This window comes from Pleurodeles waltl, chromosome 8 (genome assembly GCF_031143425.1).
Source record: "Pleurodeles waltl isolate 20211129_DDA chromosome 8, aPleWal1.hap1.20221129, whole genome shotgun sequence".
Taxonomy (NCBI): domain Eukaryota; kingdom Metazoa; phylum Chordata; class Amphibia; order Caudata; family Salamandridae; genus Pleurodeles; species Pleurodeles waltl.
The window spans coordinates 880,018,038-880,045,275 of record NC_090447.1 but is presented as its reverse complement, the minus strand read 5'-3'; the positions used below and the strand labels follow the sequence as shown (position 1 = coordinate 880,045,275).

Genomic DNA, 27,238 nt, shown 5'->3' with positions numbered 1-27,238 from the left:
TGCATGTTTAAAAGGAGGACTTTGGGCACCGGCACCTTTTTATTTACAAATTAAGCACTAGAGCAAAGACAGCATTGGGGGGGAAAGTGGAGCAAAAATGCGGGAGGATATTACCTGTAGCAATGAAGGCAGGGGCACAACTGGCTGCCCTGGGCCATTACCTTTAGCAAATGGTGAGAGTAAGGGGGCAGAGGTTCATCGCCTTCCGCAGCGGGGGACATGGTGATGCAGTAGGGACAGACGGACCAGGGAATCACAGCCGTCAAGGTGGGAGGTAAAGTGACGGTGCGGGGGCAGCCGGCAACTCGTCTTACTAACAGCATAGAGGAGAGAGTGCAACCAGCGATTGCAACAACAACAAAAAAAGCAATGATTGACAGAGGGGGCAATCAAGGAGGGGCCAAGCAGCCATTAGGGAGGGGGTGGGTGGTCGGGAAATGATATGATGGTAATAAATGGTTTTCTTTAATTTTGTGGTATCTTCCCTAAAAAAAGAAGAAAACATTAAATACAGACACAAAACACTTAGGGCAATGGAATGGAATTAAAATGAAGTGTGCGAGTTAAACCACGTTGCATGCGATCATTTCACCTTTGAATGTGTAAAACAAGAAGGTAACTCAGAAACAAAGTGACAGAAAACTATATAAAGATGCTTAGATTAACACTTCTGTACAATCACACACATACACTTTTACAGAGACATGTGAAGCCAACCATAAACAATAATTCACCCATGCATTCACAAACCCATGCACAAACCCATGTGCAGCCACTGGGATACAAACCTCCATGAAACATGCACACACAGACACATGCTCAAAGATGGAGACATACACATACACACACATTAAAAACGTGCATACCAATCAGTTATGGCATGGTAATCAGCCAAGACAGGATGGAGTGGCTTCTTGTGTCTGTGTGCATGTTTCAGACCTCTACCAACTTCAGAGTGAGCCTTTCCAGTGTGCAAGGCAACGTTTCATAAAGTGGGAAGCAGTGCTGCGGCCCCAGCTAAATACAGAGCAGCACTATGTATGCATGTACACTTAGGTATAGGTGCCTCCGTACACTATTTTTCAAAGAAGGCTTCCATTTTATCTTTTATGAATTATTGTCCCATTCGCATCATTTGAATGACTGTATTTGAACTGGGATCAGGGACCTACGTGAATATTGCACTTGGGTGAAGTGCTCTTCAAAAAAGAAACAAGCATTTGCAAAGCAAATAGGTCTCACATTTCTTGAGTTATAGCTATAGGCATTGTAAATTCATAACTGGACTTTTCTTGCCACATGAATTGGTCAACCCTGCCTCATAACTTCATCTTTTCCTGCCATATAATTTCAGTGGCCCTGCTTATAACTAAAGCACTTCCATTTACCTTCTTCCTCTAACTGCAGCAAAATATGAAAATGTTGCCATTTAGCATCCTAATTTAAATCTGCCATGTTAATTTCAATAGAATACCACTTTCACAACCCCATCATCAGAGTTGCTGGCTGGCTAACACAGTTCCCCCCCAAAAAGACACAAGACAGCAACAGAGGAGAAATAAACTAGAAGGGACGCCAAAACATATGAGGAGTGTTTAAACAGTCATAATGTAATAAGGATGTTAAGTTGGCCTGAGTTATGGTCATAACTGTAATAAGGAGAAATTATTTAAAAATGTAGAATTACAAAATAAACGTTTATCAAAAATAAACCTTTGCCATTAGACTGCAATGCTCAAAACAGCCTCTAGTGGGCACGATAACAAAAATATCATTTGTTAGAGGCATGGTCATGTAACCATATTGTTAGCCCCTAGAGGGGAGAACCCAAGGAGAAAGTAAAGCAGTGCAATCAGATACTTAGCCCTTAGAGGGTGTTTTAGGGCTAGCAGGCCTATTGCAATGATATTAAAAACAAGTCCTTTAAAACAACACTTCTCCCAGCTGTAAAACAAACACTGTAGCCATGAGAAAGCTTAAAAGACCTTGAATGAATGGTGGGAGGGTTCATTATTTTGGGGTCCCCACTAACCTAGTGTGGGGACCCAGGGATAATGTAGACAGAAATACCCATATTTATAAGTTTTAGCGCTGCATTTGCGAAAATTTTTGACGCAAAAGCAGCGCAAACTTACAAAATACAATTCTATCTTGTAAGTTTGCGCCGCTTTTGCGTCAAAAAGTGACGCTAATGCAGCACCAAAAAAGTATAACTATGGGCCAAAGAGTGTTTTGAAGGTGGTCCCAGGGTCCTAGGACCACTACAGGATGAGTCATGAGCAAAAATGTTTTGTAAAAGTAATGCTCTCAGAACAGCCCCTAGAGAACACCACAAAGACAATAGCATTTGTAACAAACATGGTCTTGTAACCATACAGTCAACCCTTAGAGAGTATAACCACATGAAAAAAGAACAGGAGAAAGTAATGCAGTCTACCCATGCATCTAGCAGGAATATGGTATTACACATTTTAAAGACTAGCAGAGCTAATGCAAAGATATTACAACCACAGTCCATAAACATAAGTTCTCACATCTGTAAAACAAAAGTTTCAGCCGTGAAAACATTAATAAAAAAAAATAAAAAAAAAATAATGAATGGTGGTAGTGGTTTTGGAGTCCCTACTAACATAGTGTGGTGACCCAGAAATGTTGTAAAAAGAAAGAGCACATTGTGGTCAATGTTTTGAAGGTGGTCCCATTGTTCTTGGACCTCCACAGGCTGAATTATGAGCAAACACGTTTTGTAAAAGTAATGCCCTGCAAAGCATTATGGGCCAAGTTTCCATGCCATGAATATTTTAATATGTTGATATGATTGTAACACTTAGAACAGCCCCTAGAGGACATCACAGTGAAAATAGCATCTGTAACAAACATGATCATATAACTATATAGTTAGCCCCTAAATGACACAACCACATAGAAAGAAAATGGCAACAAATGATGCAATGTAACCATATATTTAGCCCCTAAGGAGCATAGTGCATTATTATATATATATATAAAAATATATATATATAATAAATACATAGTCATGAACAGTAAGCCTATAACAATTATATTATTAACAAGGCCCTTAAAACAAAAGCTATTCCCACCTAAACAAAAGCTTCAGCCATGAGAGAGTTCAAACAGACACTGAATGGTGGGAGTGGTTATTATTTTGGGGGCCCCGCTAACCTAATGTTTGGACACAAAGATGATGTTGACAGAAAGAGCACTTTGTCGTGAACATTTTGGCAGTGGTTCCATTGTCCTGTGACCAACACAGGTTGAGCTATGGGCAAAAATGTTTTGTAAAGTTAATGCCTTGCAAAGCATTATGAGTCGAGTTTTCCTGAGTGCAGTGAATATTGTAATATGGGCTCTCCCGCTGTGCCAGGAGAGCCACTTTCACTTTGAGGATTTCTGTTTTTCTAAAGCATTCACCAATTTCAAGTGTTTTATGGGGAGACCCACAAGAAATGACTCATTAGGTAACTGTGGACAATGTGATCAGCGCTCCAATACTGTTGACAGAGTTCACGCTGCTGTGCCTGTTCGAGCTGTGAGGGCCATGACAGCATAAAGGGGAGAGACAAAAGAAATAGTTTGCACACGCTGAAATATCAGCAATTATGCAGTAATCCAACAGGGGGAATCTGCAATGTGTGACAAAAACAGCCCAAAGACGGGACAAACGTAAAGCATTTACCAATTACATCAAGTGATTTTTGAAACGCAAGCCCGCGAACAAGTGAAAGTGATGGGTGTGAGGTGGGCGTGGTTAAAAGCCCACAATATTTCCAACAGGTCGAAGCGCTTTCGCGCTCAAAACATTTCCTAAAATGAGAGCTGTGGAAGGATAGTAAATGTCTTTGAGAATTGGCTCCATTGAGTTACTCTACTGCCTCCCCACCTCCATACATGGAGTGAGACAGAGTGAGATTGTAGGGGTTAAATGTTGACTGATAAGAACGCTTTCCAGAGATGTGCAGAAGAAGCTTCACCACCCAACCATTAGCATATACTCACCCCTGCACATTTTTTTGCAAAAAAGGTATTTCATGGGATTGGTCGGTTGTTTAGGCATGATTGACCACAGAAAGGTTTCAAGCAAGAATTGTTTACACTTCATAGAAACAGAGCATTAGAAATAGAACATAAAAGCAATGGAATTTTTTTTTTTAAAGCTGTTTTTTAAGGACGACTGTGGGAAAATAGTGTGAAAAGAGTGAACATGGACCCACCTGGTGCTCCTCAAACTGATCACCACCAAAAGCTGAAACACAGGGTTTGATCCCACCTGTACCAAAGGCAATCAGAAGCAGTCCTGTCATAGAGAGGGCACTGTAGTGGGAAGGAAATAATCATGCTGTTAAAACAAAGTGACTTAACCACCTCAGGAGAAACAGAGCAAAAAATGTTGTCAACCAAAGTTCGATGAGGGAGTTCTAGGTAACTCAGACTGGTTTAGGGAAGCTGCATCTGTAAGACATTGAGTGCCATTTTAACTTAGGCACACAGTAGTCAGTACTGTATTCCTTTAATTTACTTTGGGTGAAACTAACCAATGTGATGGTCTGGAAACACAAATTCAATAAGTAGATCAACACCCATGGATTCGAAATAGATTTGCAAACATTTTTTGGATTTCTCAAAAATATCCATGATTACTGGAAAACTACTAGAACCACCTCTTTCCAGGATTAATCCCATGTATAAACATCCACACTTGCATAATTGTACATCAAGTACACATTCTGAGTTTGCAGTACCATATGTTCATCATTGTATGCTAGTCTAAACTATGTTATTGCATATTAGAACATTGGAATGTTGGGAGCTCCATTGGAGACAATAGAGTGCTCTGGGCTTTCACTGACTGGTAAAACCCAGAGTGTCAACACGAGCCCTAGGGGTCTTTAATCCTCTCGGGCTCCCTGAGGACTTTGTTTTATTTATTGGGACATTCTGCCCTCTTGTGGCGCAATGTTCTAATAGCCTTATAGCCCTTCGTGGCTGGGCTATACCGGCAATTAAAGTCCCGCTCCCTTGCTATGGCAGGCTCTAAGGCTATATTAAGCTGTAGCATCCCATTCCTTTCTACTTCTCTATCTGTTTTGCACACTCAGCTGTCACGTTATACTATACTTTTATATATTTGACTATTCAACTCTTTGTTATAGTATTTCATAATACATCTACATTAAGAATCATACTTAGAATATCTACAAGGTCTAATTTCTAAATCATCATTAATATTTCAGCTCGATCAAATGATATTAAATTAAAAACTTCAGTGTCACCCACACATCAAGAAATTTCAATGTTATTGAACTCCCAGGTGGTCGAGTGGCTCTTACCGCATAATAATCCCTACAACATGCACTGTAATAATTAATCATACTTGTGTAATCAACCATATTATATTTCTGAGACACGAAGAATTTACCAGCAAAGTGTTTATTTTGCTAAAGATTCGTGGCAATTACTTTCCCTGAATTGCATCTCAACGCTTGCATCACTCCATGCTGCACTCTAATTTCCCTTCTTCCCCCCCAAAAAAATAATTTTTAGCTAGAACTTACATATGTACAGTGTAATTGTCTGGTTTTCCGTCCCTGTTGTGGTCAGTGAGGTCATGAATGGCACTTACAGCCATGACGACCTGTCCAACTGCGTACACTATGGACAGGTAGATGATGGTCCTGCGGCAAAAGAGATGGAAGAATGTGTTAGACTTCTCTGACTGCAGCCATACGGTAGACTCTTCTGTTTGGAGTGAACATCAGTTGGTCAACAGTATACCAGTCTAATTGCAACATATGAGATAAAGCCTTCCTTCCCTCCGAATGATACAAGCAATGGCAACATTGTACGAGTAAGTCAGCCAGCATGTGCCTGTTATTTTGCACCTTGGTATGCCTGCAGTCTCACCAGTTCCACTGTGGATTCCTGTTATTTAAGGAAACTAAAACTGATATTGTGTAGTGGTCAACTCCAGTACTGATGACCATTTGATAGTAAAATCTTGTTAAATGGACTATCTGCAAATTACTACCTTTTCGTCTGCTTTACATCACCTTCATCTCAGCCACTGCCCATTGTAGCAATGCATATGAGTATCTGGGAGACATATTGAACAAAATAGGTGCAAATCCCAAAAGGACTGACAACACAATTTTAGTTGATTTTGTAAAGAACCCTCGCCCACTCTAGTAGTGGCATGCTTCATCATCACGACACATCCTGGTCTCCAAAAACCCGAACGTGCTCAACCATTTTTCAGGGAGTTTTTTTTTAATTGTTGACTACCAGAGTATAGAATAAAAATACACCAGAGTATCCCTTTTAATAGTTGGTGTCAAAACCATATATCTCGGGTAATAATGGGTGATTAGGGCCATACACCCCTATTAAAGTTGACATGTTTCAGCCCTCAATGGGGAATGGCCCAATAGGGTCCTCAGACTTTCATTACGACTGACTAAGAAAGTGTCCTTGAATAAATGTGGCCTGTTGCCTGTTTTTATCCGCCTCTTGTCATAGATCAGCCAATTTGGACATACAACATAGAACACACAACATTTGGGATCTGTCTGTTGCGACATAGGAAGATGAGTGGAAATGCCCCTGTAGTCACACATTTGCCAAGGGTTTCATGTCTCTTTTTGACCCCAAAGAATACCCACTGTCTCTCCCTGGCTTCTCTTGGAAGATTTGTGTTGTCAGTCCCTGTGGGATTAGTACCTGTTTTGTTTAATACCCCATATTCGGGTGTAGGAATAACATGGTGGTAGGGTACTTTTATATGTTATATTTAGTTAGGGAGGATGTATGTATCCTTTAGCACTTAGGGCCGTATTTATACTTTTTTAGTGCCGCATTTGCGCTGCTTTTTGATGCAAAAGCAGTGCAAACTTACAAAATACAATTGTATTTTAATAAGTTTGCGCCGTTTTTGCGTTAAAAAGTGGCGCAAATGCGGCACTAAAAAAGCATAAATATGGGCCTTAATTTCTCTCCCTCCTTCCCAATTAGCAGCCTTTTAGTTGCGTTCGGGCTTTGTAAAAGTATCAGGGAGAAGTTACATGAGGTTTAAGGCTCAGTTCTTATAGCTTTATAAGTCACTAGGTGCAGAGCCCGCTCTAGGGAGGACCAACCAGTGTCACCGCACCAGACGTTGACTTCAGGTGGGAGTTCCTGTTATGTTTTTAAAAGCACCTGCTGCCACGTTCCTTACCGACAGCAATTTTAAACAATTAAAATGTCACAATGACTCTGGTGATTAATGGACCTTCTGGAGAGAGATCGAGTTTTGTCTAATGAAAGTTTTCATCATAAGGTAGCGCAGAGGGTTAATATGCCTGCTGCAAAGAATGTGTACCATGCAGATCACAAAGTGCATTTAATGTAAATAGGTCAGTAAATTACTGCTTTTGTTGAAGATATTCTTTAGTTACTTGCAGTTTCTAAGGTAAATCATAATATAGAACTGTAAGCTAGAAACTGTCATCAAAGAGCTATGTGGAAACTGCAAGGTATAGTTTAGAGCATTTTGATTTAATCCCCAGTCTTTCATTATTCTAGAGTTGCAAAAAGAGTTGGTTTGGGTAGAAATAAATTTTTATTAGTAAGGACAACCTCCAACCACAGTTGTACTTTTAAATTCTGAGTTTGTGCTTCTCCAGATCAAGCACTAAAACCATGCTGCCTACCAGTATGGATGACGTGACTCCTAGGCTTTCTAGTGCTTTGTCTTATGTAACATTTCCTATACACTGACTTACACACATATGAATGATTTGCCTCCGTATAATGTGTTTGTGATGTAAAGTGCTCTGACACGCTACACTATTATTAGTGGCGCTATAAAACTAATTAAATACATCTAAGAGAGAGTGGTTGTGGAGACTTGCGGGCACTGCTAGAGGGTGGTAGTGAGGGAATCTGACACAATGGTGGTCATTGGGGGGAGCGCCAAAAAACACTGCTGCTCCGGGCGTCACCAACACTGACTATGTGTCGCATACAGGTGTTAAAGCATGAATTATGTATGTAAAGAAGGAATCCTGATTATGTGTAGAAATCCAGGAACTAATGTAGGAAGGTCTGATTGCTGTACAGATGCCTCTGCAGAAGAAAAGAATGCAGATGAAGATTAGGTCTGAGAAAAGGAAAGAGTAATTATGTGTTGACAGGGGATAAGTAGATTCATGAAAGATGTTTCAAAGACCCAGGGGTCAGAACTTTGTCGGCATTTGCAACCATTTTTGATGCATTCAATGTAATGTAGTTGTGCATGATGTAGAAATGTGGGCTTTTCAGGGTCGAAAGGGCTATGGAACGTCCAACATGGGTGCAGGAAAATGTTTTTTGCCAAGTGCATAAATATTCTCCATTTGGAGACAAACTTTTTTTTTTTAAATGCAAAATGCACTATAATTCTAAATGTAACTGGTAGGTTGTCTGGATCGTGGAGGGTGAGAGTTAGGAAGAATATTCTTGAAAATGTACGAGTTGCAGATTTCTGGTACTTACTCATAGGTCCCTCAGTTTCATAAGTGAAACGTTTCAGTATGATTGTCTCATTCTTAAGGCTTTGTAAATGAAGACCTACAGGAATGGGTTATATCAGTGGTTCCCAACCTTTTGACTTCTGTGGACCCCCACTTTATCGTTACTGGAACCTGGGGACCACCACTGAATCACTACTGGAATCCGGGGACCACCCCCACTACGTCATTACTGAAATCTGGGGATCTAATCTGTTAATATTAATTAATTTTCTAAGTAGGCGCGGACCCCCTGAGGAGGCTTCACAGACCCTCAGGGGTCCCTAGACCACAGGTTGGGAACCACTGGTTTATATAGCAGCCTTAATAATAAAATAATGTGAGTCCGTAGTCCCTCAATAGAGGCATGTCTCTAAGTCCCTTGCTACAGTGGAGCTGTGGATTCTCTAGTCATCCGTAATAAAAAGTTAAAGATTATGTTACTGCTCAGCTGTAATAATTTACTACAAATGCATTTCCATGCTGCAAAACCATCAGCCAAGGGGCAATGAAGGTTCGGAGCATAATTACAGCTGCAGTTTAAACAAGAACATTAGAACTGGCTTTTCCTTCTTTTGCCCTGCTTTCCCAAAAAGATTGTAAGTGCATTGTATTCAGGTCATTTGGTGCATGATATTCTTATCACAACACACTGGCAATGTTCGTAATGGGCATCTATAGGGTTAGAAAATGTCACCAAATTCTAAATCTGTTACACTTTGTCACATTTTCGTACAAAATCGATAGTTTTCCAATTCATGACATCTTCGTTTTCTTCCAACTGCTACACATTCTATGAACAGTGAACAGTCATGTCAAGAATCTTTTAAAACAATTGTGAATCGCTAGAACATTCAGTTACCCGACATGCCCCTATTTATATTTCGTGCACGGTCCCACTGACCTATAGGGCAATCGGCAACGCCCGATGGCAGTTCTGACAGGTCAGTGTGTCAGCTGTTTTTTAGCAGTTGTGGGCCAGTTTTATGGCAAGGTGGGCCAGTTTTTACTGTTGATTTCCCTGGTATGATCACATTTTAGCTATCTGCTTCACTAATGGAGACCACTTATATTTTGATGCCCGGACTCATTTTCTTTTGTCCCAGTTACACCCTAATTTAATTAAAGTGATAGTTCATAGTTTGCTCCTGAAAGGACCAGCTGTTAATGCTTATTCACCATGTATATAACTAGGTAGATGATGCAACTATCAGGGAACATTACACAAGTCTGGTGCACAATTATGCAGACATCATGCACACTTTCACGTGTTTATCGTTGACTTACTCTCCCCTTTGAATCACACATATCTTCCACATGTGTACAGTACAGCGTTCTCTTGATGTATACTTATGTATGACCCAGAAAAGGTGTTTTTCAGATCAATGATCTGGAAACCTTTGCACAGAATAGGTTTTCAGCTCATGTGTGGATGCCTACACAGCTGATCTCCAATTAAGACCGCCCCCAGGGAGGGAAAGTGGCTCCAGATTTTTTTTTCAATCTTGCCATGGGGAGGGTAGATGTGAGGAGTTTGGCTGTACTGGGGGGTTACATCCCTACTGTATATGACCCCATCTTTTCTCCAAGAACCTGTCCTTTTTTCCTGTACGATCACATAGTGAAAGTTATTAGGCGGCAGGTCTAGTTTTGTGGTTCAGCTACATCTACAAAAGCAACATAAATTATGCAGGTATGTGAAGTGTTTTGTAGAAAAAAAATACCTACTTGAATTTTCCCAGCCAGGAGTCAGCTATGATGGCGCCCATTAGTGGAGTGAAATAGCACAGAGCGGCAAAGGCATGGTAGATGACCGTGGCAAGGTTGTCATCCCACAGCAAGAAGTATTTGAAGTACAAAACCAGCACCGCTACAGAAAGGCACAGAGGTAGACTTGGTTAGCAAACAGGGTGTTTATTTAGCGACCCACAAAACTGAGGTAGGCAGCGACTTACCTCGCATTCCATAGTAAGAGAACCTCTCGCAAAACTCGTTGATGACAATGATGAAGATGCTGGAAGGGTAGCCACCACAACTTGGCTGTTCAGAGAGGAAAATGCATGATATTAGTCTGCATGACCAACAATATATCATAATAAGGGCTCCTGTCTTTATGTATTTATTTTTTTGACGTTATCGTCTTTGTTGATCTATATTTATTTTTGCTAATCTTACGTGTGTTTATCCGCAATAGCTGTTAGGTTTGTAAATCTGTAAATATACACTTATAAATGTACAGTTGAATGCCCGTCAGATCTCAATTATACAAATACCCATAGATGAAAAATGAACAAATTCGTATGAAAGCATGCGCAAATTAGAATAAACCTCGTGCATATCGGGAGCTGTGTAGGCCTCATTAGGAAACTTTATTTTTGTTTTTATCTCCCTTGCATGTTGATCTTCACAGCTACTGGCCTGGCAGCCATAACTGAGAACATTTACAAACACTCAAACCACAACCTAATTTCCATTTTTATCCGTATTTAAAAAGAGAGAGATAGAAAAGAAATATAAAATACACGTTTTTGTCTGTATCTATATGTAAAAATGAAAATTAATAGCCTTAATTATAAATAGTGGGAGAGGGAAATAAGAGAACTAGTGCCTAAGTTATTTGCAAATTATTCTTTCAAAAAACTATTTGAAAGCAACTAAAATAACATGAGATCATATTTAAAACATTTTGTTGGAACTTTTCACACGCGTTAGTTTCTTTAGCATTTTGGTTGCTACACTAAAAAAACACCATTATATTCATCCTTCAAAAATAGTATGGTAACCAACCTCCATTTTAGATTGTTAATTCAGGCATCTTCAGTCAGAATTGTAAATAGAAAGTCCAAATCTGCACCACCTTATCATTTTCCTAAGCATCCTGAACATATTCTATAGACCTTAGTATGCAAAGCATCCAGATCTTGTTATAACTTAGTCTAATAAGCCAATACATATGCCGTGAAATAGGTGGTGGTGGATTACCATAGGATCTGAATGAAAGTTCTGACACCAAGAGTGTTGTAAATATTTGTACTTTATATTTAAGAGCTGGATGAACATGTCGAGAAGAACAATTTGCGATTTAGGTTGCTTCCAAAATTGTTTTTGTACTCTTTCTTTTCATTAGGTTTTAAGGAAATAAAACAGGAAAAGACAGCCCAAACACGTATGTTCCATCAACCTTAGAATCTAATCTCGGCCTTCAGTCACCGCCTTATTAATTCACCAGAAATTCCCTGATAGATTCTCAATGACATCCCTTCACCCCCAAGGAAAGAATCATGATAGGCCATGAAACTCCACATTCTAAATACCTTTACAAACTTGCTTGGTCATCCTTTACCTTTTCTGACACAAGTTGATGTTGCAGCACCAGTCACTTAGGGGAGATGGCTCCCTCCCCCATTCAATTGCTATAGTGCTTCCAGCCACAGTCAGTTATACAACATCTTTGTGTATTTTGATATGGTCTGCTCTCCCCATATACCTATTAAAATAGTCTTGGGGTTTAAGATTCTGTCTGTTTCAGTCACTCTTATCAGACGATTCTTTCACATAGTTTTTTGAACTATGCAAACATTGGGCCTCATTTACGTGGCTCGTGGTGCACAGTGGCACAGCAAGTGCCATGTTGCAACGCCCTGCACCAGCAGGAAAGGGCAGAAATGCACCATCTTTACAAGATACGGTGCATTTCTCTCCCCTGCGCTGGCGCACAAATTTCTGTCTAGCGCCAACACTGGCATTCTTACACAATCGTGTAAGGGTGCCTGCATTGTGGGGATGATTGTTTTTGTGAAGGAAGGGACACTTTCCTGCACAAAAACAATCACAAGAGGTGTTTATCTCTATGTGTGCTACAGAATGCAGCACACATAGAAAGAGGAAAAAAACTTAGAGAAATAAAGATATTCCTCCTCGTTGTGTCACTCTTACACCACCCCTGAGGTGGCATAGGAATCTGACACTTCCCAGACTTGTAAATCTGGGAATATGTCAGATTCCTTCAGGCTTCATGGGTGTTACGTGGGAACACCCCAAGCAACACCCATGGACTGCCCCTTTCACGCAGTGTTATGCGTGAAAGGGGACCATATTTACAAGGCCATTTAAAGCTACGGAAGGTGGCTTTGTGTAGCCTTGTAAATATGAGCTGGACCACTGCATCAACGGAGCGTAAAAAAAAATGATGCTCCAGTGGCACAGTGTGCCGCTAGTGCCTCATAAATGAGCCCAGTTGTATTTTTAGTAGAGCCACTGAAATGCTGGGAAGACCATTGGATCAAGGTGTTGTTATGAACATTTTGAAGAGGAAAAAAGGTGAATTTAGATCTTTAATACCCTCTGCTGGAAATACTGACTTATTGTGCCTACAAAAAAAGTTAATAACATTTGTCAAGTTCGATTAGCCCAAGCTTTTCTTCAAGGAACTGGAAGAACACTTCTGAAGTTCTTGCTCATGCATTGAGAGTATGAAAACGAGTTTGTGAAAATTAAATTACACGTGTTATAGACACGTGGACCAGAGTAGGACTCAATCACAGCACATCAGCTAACACAGTCCTTCCTCAACTCTTCCCCTGGTGCACTTTCAGTCTGACATAAATCCGAAAGCTTTCCCTTTTTCTCAGAAGTGAACTGGTACCTTAAAAAAACAAGGACACCCCATGTTGCCTCTGGGCTAGAACATTTTTTTAGAGAGACTGTTAGATACAATGGAAGGCTAGGCCAAGACGAATGCCTGCAGAAGTTTGCAACCCATCTAATTAGAAAATTTAGAAAAGGTCGCCCGTGGCTTGCATTGGCTTCCATTCAGCAATGTGCTTTTTTTAGTTCCTGGGCATTATTTACTGGGCCTAGTACAAGACTGATCCACTATTTTTACAAGAGGTTTTCGCCACTTTATTTCAGTCAGGCCCCTATGGTCAAGCCTTCACTTGCTTCTCCATATGAGTCATTTTATGAGAACATGATCTACGGACTTAGTGAATTATGGCCAAACTATAAAACGTCCTCCCTTGACACTTGAGCAGGACCTCTGACCAATAGGCTTTTGCAAAGCCTCGAAAACATACCACTTTTGCTGATAGATTTATATGTTTCTGCCCGTCCTGTTGGATTGACTCTATTTTAGAGCCTGCAAACTAGTGCCATGATTGCACTTCATGAGTTGTTCCACTCAATTAGGTTAAACCATTGTATAATACCTGGACAGCAACGAATTAGAATGGTGTCTAACTGTTCATATTTAAGTCTGTCTGATCTTTCCTGAATAATATATTAGAACATTGGATTGTTGGGAGCTCCATTCAAGTCGGTGAAATTTAGAACATTCTAACCTCAGTAGGCATTATAGCCCTTCTGCTTTGGGCTATACCGGTTGTACAAGGTCCTCTTCTGCTTTGTAGTGCCTCTGGTGCATTTCAGGTCTACAACTTGGGTTCAAGGCCTCTAAAACCATCCAAAGCCCTCTTTAGGAGGCTTAGGGGCATATTTATACTCCGTTTGCGCCGTAATTGCGTCGTTTTTTTTAACGCAATTTCGACGCAAAACTAACTCCATATTTATACTTTGGCGTTAGACGCGTCTAGCGCCAAAGTCCAAGGAGTTAGCGTAATTTTTTAGCGTGGACACCTACTTTGCGTTAATTATATGCAAGGTAGGCGTTCCCGTCTAAAAAATCGACTCCGAGGCATGTGCGTCGGATTTATACTCCCGGACAAAATTCACGCCCGGGAGTGGGCGGGTCAAAAAAAATGACATACGCCCGCTTTTGCGCCATTTTTTTAGCGCCTGCAAAAGGCGTTAAGGGACCTGTGGTCTCGGAAAGAGCCCAGAGGTGCCCTCCCATGCCCCCAGGGACACCCCCTGTCACCCTTGCCCACCCCAGGAGGACACCCAAGGCTGGAGGGACCCATCCCAGGGACATTAAGGTAAGTTCAGGTAAGTGTTTTTTTTTTTTTTTTGTGGCATAGGGGGGCCTGATTTGTGCCCCCCTACATGCCACAATGCCCAATGACCATGCCCAGGGGACAGAAGTCCCCTGGGCATGGCCATTGGGCAAGGGGGCATGACTCCTGTCTTTGCTAAGACAGGAGTCATTTCTATGGGGGTTGGGAGTGAAAAAAAATGGCGCAAATCGGGTTAAGGCGAAAAAATTGCCTCAACCTGACTTGCCCCATTTCTTGACGCCCAAGCCCCATATCCCCCTACGCCGGCGCTGCCTGGTATACGTTGTTTTTTCCACGCACACCAGGCAGCGCCGGCGGCTAACGTCATTGATTAAATACGGCGCCCGCATGGTGCTTCAGAATGGCGTTAGCCGGCACTAATTTTTTTGACGCAAAACTGCGTTAGCGCAGTTTTGCGTCAAAAAGTATAAATATGGCCCTTAATATTTAAGTATACCATATTTAATGTTTTCTTTTCATAGAACAGAACACTCCATTTATGAAAGTACTTACAAGAACTGACCACTTGAAAGTCCAGAGGGTAACAGAGGACAGTAACTGTGTGAGAATGAGCTCAGGAGAGGCTAATGTTATCATGTCCTCTGCTCAGTGCATAATTTTAAAAAAAATTGTGCTGATCCCCCAATTTTTTTAAGGAGGCTGAAAGTAAATAGGGGCTGGCAGTGGTGGCCCTTACCTTTCTCTCCTGACAGATGTCCTCTCTGATTTACATTTGGTCTGGCTGTAGAGTACCACGCGCTCCATCCGAGAAAAAGAAAAACAGCTCTTCTTTTATTTCCATTATGACTTGTGGGAAGAGAGGCTGCCAATACAGAAAATGGTAAAGTATAACTGTATTTGCAGTCGTTCTTCTATTTCCACCCGCCATTGGGGAAAAAAAGAACCCCTTTGCTGTTTCCCACTGCTCGGTAAATTCAAGCAGCTCTATACAGGGACCAGGACAGTGTTATAGGTTGCAAAGGGTCTTTGGCACATATTTATACTTTTTTAGCTCTACAGATGCGGCATTTTTTGACGCAAAAGCGGCGCAAACTTCCAAATTACAATTGTATTTTGTAAATTTGCACCGCTTTTGCATCAAAAAATGACGCAAATGCGGCGCTATAAAAGTATAAATATGGGGCTTAGTCTCCTAAAGTAAGTGTCCATGGTGCTTACAGGCAAGCACCCACACAAATTAAGTACTGCCTTTACCTAGTCCAACAGATTTTTTTGATCTCTTTGCGTTAGGAGTGTAATTTTCACATAGTCCTGATTAAATGATTAAAAATGGAAGAGATTTTCAAGCTTCACAATTGCGTTTCCTCTTGGAATGGAGCCGCCCGTCCTCCGAGAAGCATTGGTGTTTCATGGATCAGGCGGTGACCGGCTCTCACATATGGAAGGAACCCTGGCTTAGGCATCGTCATAGAGCCCGGGGGCTGAACATATCCCCGGTCACGCAGGTTTCGATGAGGGTTTGGGACCGGGTTGCTGGCAGAGGGGGCCTGACGACCTTTCCGTCCCCAATGACCCCCCATGAGTGCGAATCCTGATTTTGGTCCGGGACTACAGCCGGAAGCATTACGTCGATGGTATGAGGGAGGTTGTAAGAGGGTGGGATACTTATTCGATGAGCATGGAGTTATCCCCTTTGACCAGTTTAGGGAGACATATGGTCTGATAGAGGCGGATAGGATGATGTATTATCAAATTCGACATTGGGCCTTGCAACCAGCCAATAGATCATTAATTGACAGGCCGTTAACACCGTTTGAAAAATGGATCCTCACGAAAAAGGGAGATAAGCAAATGATTTCTGAACTCTACGCCCTCTGGCGGGGGGAGGCCCCCCTGCCCAAGACTAAGGGTCAACTGAGATGGGAGAAGGAGTTAGGGAGAGAGTTATCAGAGGATGAGTGGGAGAGTGTTTTTTATAGAGCGCACCACGCAGCTTATAACACAGCAGGTACAGAGACAGCTTATAAAGTGGCCACCTCCTGGTATTACATCCCAACGAGGATTCATGCCTGGGATCGCACCAAATCCAGTCTTTGTTGGAGTGGGTTTGGGGGGGGAGGGTCGCTAGTACATTTATTATGGCACTGTCCCAAGCTAGACTGGTACTGGAAATACATACTGGACACTGTGGACATGGCTTTTGACACTCAGATTCCCCGATTTCCTGCATACACTCTGCTGGGCTTCCCCAACCCTATCACTTTTCTTTTGAGGTCACTGAGGGGACGACAGATGGCTTTAGCTTTAAATGCCGCAATACAAGTGTTGCTCTCCGTGTGGGGGTCTGAACAGATCCCGACAACGACCTCATGGCTACATAAGCTCTGGTTTGTCCTCGCTATGGAAAAGCTTACCTTGGCCTCGCAGCACCGGAGTGGGGACTTCAAAGAACTCTGGCAACCATACTTGCGTATTTTATCTCGGGAGTTTTCTGAATTGACATGCCCAACCTACTTGAGAGTTCTGAACTTGACCTGAGTATAGAGAGCGAACTTTAAAAGGGAGGTCCACACGGGCCAGGATTATATTGTAAAGGAGCCTGAGATGGTCTGACTTTTGTACCAATAGCCAGTCGTGGGGAAATCCTGTTGTATTTTGTATTTAATAGTTCTTGTTTTTTTCTTATTGTTTCGTATGAAGTAAGCTAATTATGTGTCCCATGGCACACTGAGATGTGGTTTGTATGCGATGTTTTATATTTTGAAATTAATAAACAGATTTGATCCATAAAAATGGAAGAGATTCCTTTTAGGATAGCTTTCTTAATATCAGGCTTGCTCTTTTAAATGTATGTCAGGATTTTTATCAAAACAAATAATTAGATGTAACACTTTTACTCATGCAAATGTTCAGAGGCTTTACATTTTATCAATTCACAGAGCTTCACAAAAAAAAGTACATCAAAATGTAATAAAAAGAGTATTTGCTGCATAATTTTGTGATATCAGGTTGCATAAAAGTGCAACTGAATAGAAAATGCTTCCTGCAATATTTCTATAAATAGCAAATACTCCATCAATTACACCTTTTTCACAAATGTGTAATCTTAGCATTGTCTCTCTAGAAGCAATCTAACTTTACTCTCAAGGAGTGACTGAGGCCCCCTAGGAAGTAGATAGTATTGCTGATTACGCCTTCACCAATGAGGCTGACCTCAAAAGATGAGGGCAGGCGTCTCCTAGGTGCAAGAGAGGGATATGCAACCCTGTCCTCACTGCCGGGATATATATCAGGAAACACTCGATCTGCCGTTAGGAGGGTTATCATGTCTACCCAAGGTGGTGTAATCAATTACTACACCCTGGTCAGGAGGGTTAAAGGGCCTGTCTTACTCCCTCACACAGGACACACGTTGTAAAAATAATACCGCCCCTGCATGGTATGTATTTACAGTTCCCCTGGAGGTCACTCTGCCTCAGAAAAGGTTTTGCGAAGAACACATCATGGGATCCCATCATCTGACTGAGGAATGCTTTCATACAAATGAGGGGATATCCCTCAGCAAAACTCCAGCTGAAGAATTGCTACATGAGGTTTACAAGCTTAATGGCACATATGCAATATCAAGATGTGTTGGAATCAAGGTGTCAGAACTTTTCACAGGCACTTAGAAACAGTGAGGACCGCCTAGCACTATCAAAGGTAAATATGCTTGTGTTCCCTACTAACAAGATTGCTGTATTCTGGGCTGAGGCTCTGAAGCTCCCTTTACTCTTTGGGGTACTTTGGCAAGCAGTCAAGGCTTACCACAAGGAAGAAGGTGTGAAGGTTCAGACTACGTAGCGCATAACACACTTGTCACTGTCTCAATAAATATCAAGGGGCATATTTACTAATCTTTCACGCAACATAGGGCAGCAAGAAAAGTTGCTGTGCTATGTCGCGTGTAAAGGAAAGAACAGAAAGGCTCCATATTTACAAAGATAACAACCATTTCTACTCTCTACCTTGTGCTGGCATGCTCTGTGGTGCCTAACGCCAACACAGGCATCCTTGCACCATAGTGCAAGGGTCCCTGCATTGCGGGCAAGATTGTTTAGTTGTGCAGGAAGGAACACCATCCAGCGCAAAATCAATACTTAGAGGCATTTTCCTCTTTTCTATGTGAAATACGGACAGCATCACACATAGAAAGAGGAAGTAATGAGGAGAAATAAAGATATTTCTCTTTGTTACACCTCACTGGGTAAGGCATAACATTTTGATGATTTCCCAGGTTTACTAGCTTTAGTAAATCTGGGAATGTACAAAGCTCCACGGGTGGATCCATGACAACGCTCATGATCCACCTATGAAACGCCTCCCAGCTTGAAATGCAACATAATGCAACACAAGCCGCTGCTTTGTGTTACATTTCTTTACAAAGCCATGCAAGGCGATACAGTTCACCACTTATGTGTCTCTTTGTAAATATTACTGAAGCTTGTGTATTGTCCCTGTGTCACCATGCGTGGCGCAAGGACAACACGAAGGCTTGATAAATCTAGGCCTGAAGGTCCAGCCACGGTTATTTCTTTTGAAAAGAAATACATCTTCAATAATGTTAAATGAATTATTTATAAATATAGTTATGTAATGCAAACGGTAGGAACTCACAAAAATACAACAAAATCATTACCACTGAACACGTTATCTTAAAATTTTGAAGGTTCACAATCACAGCGCTTTTTGCAATCATTGTGTTGCTCCTAAACCAGTGATATTGCCCTGTGATCCTCTCTCTTAGTTAACAATGGACCTGTGGTATCTTTTGGGCAGGGGCGTAGCTTCAGGTGGGGAGGGAGGGGCAGAGTGTGGGGTGTTACACCCCACTAATAAATATATTTTGCGAAAAATAGTTGGGTGCAGGTGCTCTCAGGGTATGATAAGACATCTGTCATATTTCATCAGGAATTTTTACATAGACAAAAACTAAATATTACCCCTTCTCTCACTCAATACACCTACCAATCCGCATTCCTCTAGTTTTCCACTGCCTCTTAAGCCCATTGTGTGTGCCTTGGTTGTCGTATAATGTATTTTAACATTATATAACAGCATGATTGTCAGGAAATCTGAAGCTAACAGACACCCCCCCACACCTTATTCTCCCTCCAAAACTGATGCCTCTGACTGTGTTGGTAACAATGGCTGCATCTTTTGAGACCTCACAAATGCAATGATCTCTTTATTTTCTCATTAGAAACAATGAACCAAAGTTACTCTTTGGAGTGAATCAGAATGGCCATGATGTGGGCAATATGTATATCAACGCCTTGCCAGGGGTACTAAGTGCTATGTAAATAAATCATTCTCACTCTGCCATTTAAGGTCACTGTACTGTTTAGAATCACAACCCCATCCACAACAGCAGATTCACACTTGATCTTCAACTTAATGATAATACTTCAAATCGCCTGTTTGTGGTTGCATTATTTTCTAATAGGATTTTGATCATTATACTGCTTTTCAAGGAATATTTTAAAATCCGATGTCGCAGGACTCCAAGGTGTAAGTGAAACTGGGGGCACAGTCTAGTTAAAGGAGGGACGGATCTTAAAATCCTACAAATAAAGGGGGTGCTGTCCTGATCCTCAGGTGCTGGATGTGATATGAGACACCGGGACAAAGGTGGATGCCAGAAAATGACAAACTCTAAATCATGGGTACTCGCAAACATTTTCCCAGGGGCCAAAAAGTTTGGTCTGTGACATGCGTGAGGGCCGCATTGATGCCAGGGCCGTGGCGGTCAGGTGTGGTGGCTTGGGGGATTGGTGGCAAGCTAGGTGTAGAAGAAACAAATGATATACATCTAGTGGCTGAAATAAACAATGGGAAACCAGAAAACCTGGAATTAATAGCGGCTTACCCACTTTTCCAAATTGTGTGATTCTAGGCAATTGTTTAGTCACACTTTCCCTCCTTTTTCTGCATTATCACATTTAAGATGACCTCGAAATACATGATTCATGGTGTGCGCTGCACTAAACCTGCTTCTATGTTTGATTTATTAAACTATAATGTTGTTCATGTATGATAGGAACCCAGGCCACCCATAAAGTGCACATACCAAGTGACTTGTCTCTTTAATTTACTATTGGTGGTGTTCTCAGGGTAAGGGAAATAATTAGGCCCGTATTTATACTTTTTTAGCGCTGCATTTGCGCCGCTTTTTGATGCAAAAACGGCGCAAACTTACAAAATACAATTGTATTTTGCAAGTTTGCGCCGCTTTTGCGTCAAAAAGTGACGCAAATGCGGCGCTAAAAAAGTATAAATACGGGCCTTAATGTTTCCAAATTTATGTTTGAAAACTATCACTTTTAAATTAATACATTTCAATGCACTGATAAAATAAATTGTACTAAGGTGAAAAGGTTCTGTATGTCAACTAAATACACTTTTTTAATTTTGAAGAGACTGTCTTAGTTTTACACTTGTGCTGCAAGATGTCTTTAAAAATTAAGGCGTTTCTAAAGTTAAGTGCTGGAGTCCCTAGTTACTTCCTTTCTTTAACACCAATTACGTTTGAAATAAATGTTTGTGTGTCTATTTAATATTAGAATTGTTAGTGTGGAGAAAGCAAACAGCTGTCCAGTGCTCATGTTGCCCAAGGGGCCGCAAGTAAAGGACAGAAGGGCCGCATCAGACCCGCGGTCGTACTTTGAGTATCCATGCTCTAAATGATCCCCTATATCAATAATTTACAGCTGATTTGGCACCTCTAGGGCAAAAAAACATCTCCCCCCCACGAAGTTATGGGCAGATATTGGCCGTGGTAAAGGGACAAGTATTAACTTACTGCGGCGCAGTTTTAACGCGTTAGTTCTGTAGTAAATTCGAGTGCTAAACCAAACTGTGCCTTTGCTGCAAAACCCAAAGCGACTACCGTACCTTTTTAGGCTTGATTTTGAGACAACGGTTCTGCAGATTATTTATATAGTACAGGAGAGTTGGCTACATAGTTCTAATCAAGCCATTAGCATTTATATTGATAAATGTTTTTTTGCTGACCCAAAACCAATTTGTAAAGAGCTTCTATAAAGTAAGATGTTAGCAGCAGCCCTATAATTTAATGTCACGCAGGAACTTAAATAGATAAAGCACTAGAGGGCGTCATTGGACTGTATAACTATATTTACACAGTTGGGTTTTGAATGCATCTGTCGCGCGTTTGAATTTTCGATCTTACATGCATTTTAATGTGTTTGCTTTCGAAAATGTAGCTTTTTTTGTTTTGTTTTTCCTACTTCATTGTAATATATTGCAGTACAAACGTTAACATGAGTTGCCCTCTTTGGAATTAATTTAATTTCCCGTCATTTTCGTTATGGGGAAAAATTCCTGATGTGTTTGAGCTAGTCAGGATTTGCCATTAGTTCTTAGCCGTATTGATTAAGTTGTCGACCATAGTGCTTACAGTTCAGAGATCTAAACTTTGGGTCCAATTCACAAAGGTTTTCAAAGGTTTTACTTCTAGGTGCCAAGGTTTCAGATTGTTATGTGGGACATTTTCATAATTTCAGTGTAATTTTGAGCAATAGCGGCTTGCGGGCCGCAAAAGGGCCGGGGTGGGGAAGAGGCGCTCGGGGGCAGGATCGGTGGAAAAATTAAATTAAATGAAATTTTAAAAAACCCACTTACCTCTTCGGCGCGGTGCCGCACTGCACTCCTCTATTCCTCGTCGCTGCTGCAGGCACAGGTCCCCAACCTACCCTGCGGCCAATCCTGATGCTGCCAGAAGCAGCGTCAGGATTGGCTGGGAGCCAGCGCAGGCTCTCTCCAGCCTAGCAACACAGTTGCCGGGCTGGAGACAGCCTACAGCGCATGTTTGTTTGGCCAGCCCAAGACGGCTGGCCAAACACACAAGCGCTCTGAGGAGGGAGTGCTGAGCACTACCTTTCAGTGCACGTCACCCCCATGACCCTGCCCCTTTTAAATAAAACAATAATAAACATTGTTTGTTAGTTTTCTTTAAAAGGTTTTGCCGCTGCTGGTAGGGGGGCAACGCTCCTCCGCCCATATGGAGTAGCCACCACTGATTATGAGTGAGATTTCAATGACTATGAGTGACACTTTCTTGCAAGCAAAATCAAGCGGTTAAGACGAGGAACCCTATAAATATTGTACTATGTTGAGAATCCTTAACCTCTTGTTGTACACCAGCGCCACCTTGTGGGTTTGTATAAATAATGCTCGGGCTGACATAGCAAAGTGAGAAACTGGAACCAGATAAGGTTTCACCGCACTTCAGGACTTGCGTGACAGTCTCAGGCATTGCAGTAATGAGGGAAAATGACCAGAAATGTGTTATTCTAGCGCAAGATGCGTGACACTTGGCAGTGCTATTTACTTTGAGTAGGTGCGACTTACTCTTGTAGCACTCTTGGACCCATATTACAGATTGGACACACTGTACTTGTTTGTGCCATGGGGCACATTTAAAACAGATGCCCCCTACTCAGACTAGGACAGTGGCCCCCTATCAGGGTTAATGCACTGCCCTCAGGGGCAGTGCATTCAATGAAATAAGAAGTGGCTATTTACAAGTCGCTCCGTGTTTCACAGTGCAGAGGGCATACCGCCTGCACTTTAAAGAGGGGAGATAGATCCCCTGTCACACAAGTGTAGTAAGTGACTGCACCTTTCTGCAGAGTGATGTCTAGGGGGACCATAGGACCACCTTTTCCACCTCTTGAGGGATGGCTGAAAGAGGCACATTGTCAGTGCACCTCTTTTTTTTGTGGCACAGTATCAGTGCCCCTCTTAGGTCCTGTTTTCCTCTGGGCCTGTGTCTGTAATATAGGCTGGCGCACAGAGGGAAAGTGATTCCTTAATTTTCACGGTGCCACACCCCCATGTATTTGAGGGAAAGCCCTCTGAAGATAGGGCTAGCGCTACATATGCAAGAGTACAAACAGTATTTCAGAAAGGGATGAAAAAACATCTGCAGCTCTTTCTGTATTACCACAGTGCCTTGGGCACAAAAGCGGGGTCAAACACCCATTGCAACCCCAGGGCAAAATGTGTAATATGGCCCCTGGACTACTCATAAATTCCAGGGAGAAGCTAGAAATGCATAGAGAGTTTCAAACAGGAAAAGATTTGTGAATTGGGCCCAATATCTCTCCACTTGGTCATACACTGTGACCCATTTAAAACTGCTTTATCAATCTGCATCTCCTAACCTCTTCACACGTTTCCTACTGTCTCTCCTTATAGTTTTTGAGGTGAATTTGGTAACAAGTTATCTTGTTTAGCTAGCCTTCTCGGGGCGTGCAGCATTTATACTTGCAGCCAATTTCCTGGTTTGCGCTCAGGTTCCATGTTCCGATTCCAAGAGTAATCACTTTTATTCATGAGTTTCTGGGGGGAGAACTACTAATACACTTTACTCCATTTTATTTTTAATGAATCTCCCTCTTCATTGTATAATTTGCCAAGGAGTTGGCTACTTCTGGGGAGCTCACTATTAGCCTGAACAATAGGTCTGTTTCACTATGCTTTTGTCTTGTCTGTGATTGGACCCTGGACATGTGGTTCAAGAGTGTGGATGACAAAGCGAGGATTCAGCTCACAGCAGTAGAGAAGGTGTAGAGTGGAGCAGAAAAAAGGGTGTACTTTCTATAAATTAGGAAGATTCAAGCCATTTACTGGTTGGTGACTACAAGGACTTTGCTGTGACGTCATCTAGCTCACAGCTTCAACGATCAGCATGTTAGTCTGAAATCACCCAGTTTCTGTTTTCTGCATGTGATGGGTGATTTTGATGCACCTTCTGAGTTAAAACACTATACCAGTTAGCCACAAACTGAGAAATGTTCCTGTGAATGCCAGGAAAGAATTGTCCAAAATTTTGAAAGTGTGGTGTGATAACAGGATACTAGCGGATTCTTCTCAATGGGTCTCGCCTATAGTTCTAGTTTAAAACGATTGTACAATTTTAGATTTTGTGTTGACCTTTGCTCAGTTAACTGGCAAATAATTATGAATTGCTGCCTATTCACAAGATGTTGGCTGTGTTGGGAAGGACCAAGGGCTCAATTTAGAGTTTGGTAGACTGGGTACTCAGTCACAAATGCAACAGAGTAATCTGCCCTCCAAACCATCAGTCCGCCCACCTTATTTACAGAGGGGTGGACTTTAATTAAGACTACTTCCTCCGAAGGCCTGATGGAATGTGGGCCAATGGAGGAAGGACATTACACTGCCTGCCTTATTATTTTCCATTCATCACAACCAGGAAAAATCTGGCAGTGAGGAGGAGAACAAAATGACCCCTAGGCCCCAGCAGAAAACTCCCCGGGTGTGGGGGTAATTAGTTTTTGTGCTTGAGAAACAAACTCTCCCAACTGGGCATTTGTTATTGAAAATCAAAAAATGTTGATAGTTTGATGAATGGCTGTCAAAACTAACATCAAAATCGATGGCAGCCATCCACCACATTTTTGTACATTGAAAGGAACCACAGTGATAGTGGTTCCTGTGGATGTACAGAGTTGACCGCTGAGCCAGTGGTCATCTCTGAATTTGGTTCTCTATCTTTCAAACACTAAATCAGGCCCTACATATTTTAATATGGTAGTTCTCAAGTTGGCTTCTCATGACATCTAGGTAATATTTGGGTCTCTCCACATTTCTACATTCACTTCTGAAGGAACTTTAAGATACTAGCATGCCATTTGATCTCATCTCGTCCACTCAGTGTATCAGAAGCTTATGTTTAGTTTGTTTGCAAAGACTAAGGGTGTCTTTGCATATCAAGATGATATTCTCATTTTTGCTGAGTATACAGAAAGATACAATAGAAGTGTTGGATAAAGACTCAAATAAACCATTTGTTGGGTGTTTGGTGAGGATGAAGACACCACATGTTTTAAGATAGGGAGTAAACATTTTCAAGAGCTCTTAAAGTTGTGAGAATTGGAAAAACTACAGTTCAACTTAACAGTGGCTCTTGGTGGAGTCTGCAGAGAATTGTCAAGTTCAGAGGTGACTCTGGAGAGGAAGATATGTCACATGTTTTGATAACTCTGGGATTTAGTGATCTGACCGTACTTACCAGATGTGTAACTGGGATAGCCTTTTAGAAGTCCCAGGAGAGTAGTTAACTTTCCAATGAAATCTGGGGACAATGCTGTGAAGTAGACACCCTCACACCTTGTGATTCCCTCTTTCTTCCTTGTTAATGGAGGATACAGTTCTTCATTTTCAATAGGGAGGAGGTGTGTGATAATGAGTTAGCTTATTTAGTTGGCTTTGTGTGAGGCTCATGACACTTTTACTCACAGCTGTTTTCCTGTTTTGAGTTCAATGTTCTGTTTCCAGTCCAGTGATTGGTTTTGTTCCTGAGCTGATGGCAGCTTGAGGCTGCTGCATGGGTCCCTACCAATACATTTTAGTCTAGTTTATTCTTAATGTGTCTCCCTCGTCATTGCAATGTGCTTCCTACTGCTTAAAATATTGATATTAAATGTTTGCACTATTTAACGACTGTTTATGCTCTACTGCATGTCCCCCCACACCCAGAGGCACTTTCCCCAGCTGACCTACTGAGCCTCATGCAAGAGAAACACTTATTTAGTCTTTACAGGAAGAGACTAGTGCAGGTCATGGATTTATGTATTGACTGCTGAATTTGATGCATTAGTTCAGAACCTCGTTCACGGTGAGGAGTTGATCCATTATGGTAGCACCCTGTTCATCTAATTAGGAGGGACTTGGCCTTGCTGGACACACAAAGACAGAATGCACTTCTTGGCTGCTTTTTCTAGTTGGGCTTCGTGCACTGGCTTGGTGAGTGAAATTTACCTAATTTTCCCCTTTATTTGGATGTGGCAGTGTTCAGGCAACAGTGCACTGATATGCATGGTGCAACAGAGTTCCTTAAGACAGTGGAGATGCAAGTCTAACACACTCAGGCCCATTTTATACTTTTTTTGCATCACATTTGCATCGTGTTTTGATGCAAAAGCGGCACAAACTTACAGAATATAATTATATTTTGTAAGTTTGTGCCACTTTTGCGTCACAAAATGACACAAAGGAGGCGCAAAAAAAGTATAAATATGGGCCTCAGTTTCCCAGGGCAGCACAAGTCAGTGCTCAGTGTATGATGCTTCTTCTCAGTCAGATCACCGATACACCAAGACAGCAGATGAGATCAGGCTTAATAACCATCTCCTTTTTTCCAGGTCAAGCATGGATTTTTAAGGGTGTTGGGCTGGGGATTGTGATGGATCTGCCGCTCTGTTTCGCTCTTCAGCTGAGCTAGCCTTGGAATGGAGGAATGTGGTGAAGCTAGCAATTATAACAAGAGAAGGCAAGGCTCCCCTGAGAAGATGGGTGGGGCATTAGCCATCTCTTCTGTATCTGCAGAGGGCCGGAAAGATCAGAGAAGAGACTTTGGCTTCTGTGCTAGAGGGAAAAAGAACCTTAGAGGAAAAAATGAAAATAAGAGCCACTGTTGGAGCCTCCACTCTTCTCTCCATCGTCTGGGCCATCTGTTTCTTCACCCTGAACCTCCGCGAGTAATAGACATCAAACATCATTCTTGCTTCATCTGCACACATTAGACAGTTCGACATTCTGCTACTCTCTGCTGATGAGTTTACCTTTTCTCCTTTCCCTGTGAAGAAGAGGACAAACATTAGTGTGGGCTGAAACATTAAAGACACCTTTGACAACACAATTAACACATTGTCGAATACAAGGCTCCTATTTTAATCTAAGTAATAGGTTTTTTGG

At 41.7% G+C, this 27,238-nt stretch overlaps 1 protein-coding gene across 1 annotated transcript in view; it reads right to left on the bottom strand.

Moving 5' to 3' along the window:
* SLC15A1 (solute carrier family 15 member 1) overlaps positions 1-27,114 on the bottom strand; it is a 130,432-nt gene extending 103,318 nt beyond the window's left edge. Inside the window, exons 1-5 of the mRNA XM_069205176.1 lie at positions 27,106-27,114; positions 10,496-10,580; positions 10,269-10,410; positions 5,574-5,693; positions 4,233-4,332 (exon numbers count right to left, since the gene is read on the bottom strand). Coding sequence (XP_069061277.1) covers positions 4,233-4,332; positions 5,574-5,693; positions 10,269-10,410; positions 10,496-10,502 — 369 coding nt within the window. The 5' untranslated portion in view covers positions 10,503-10,580; positions 27,106-27,114. The remainder of the gene's footprint in view (positions 1-4,232; positions 4,333-5,573; positions 5,694-10,268; positions 10,411-10,495; positions 10,581-27,105) is intronic.
* Positions 27,115-27,238: the final 124 nt, after the last annotated feature.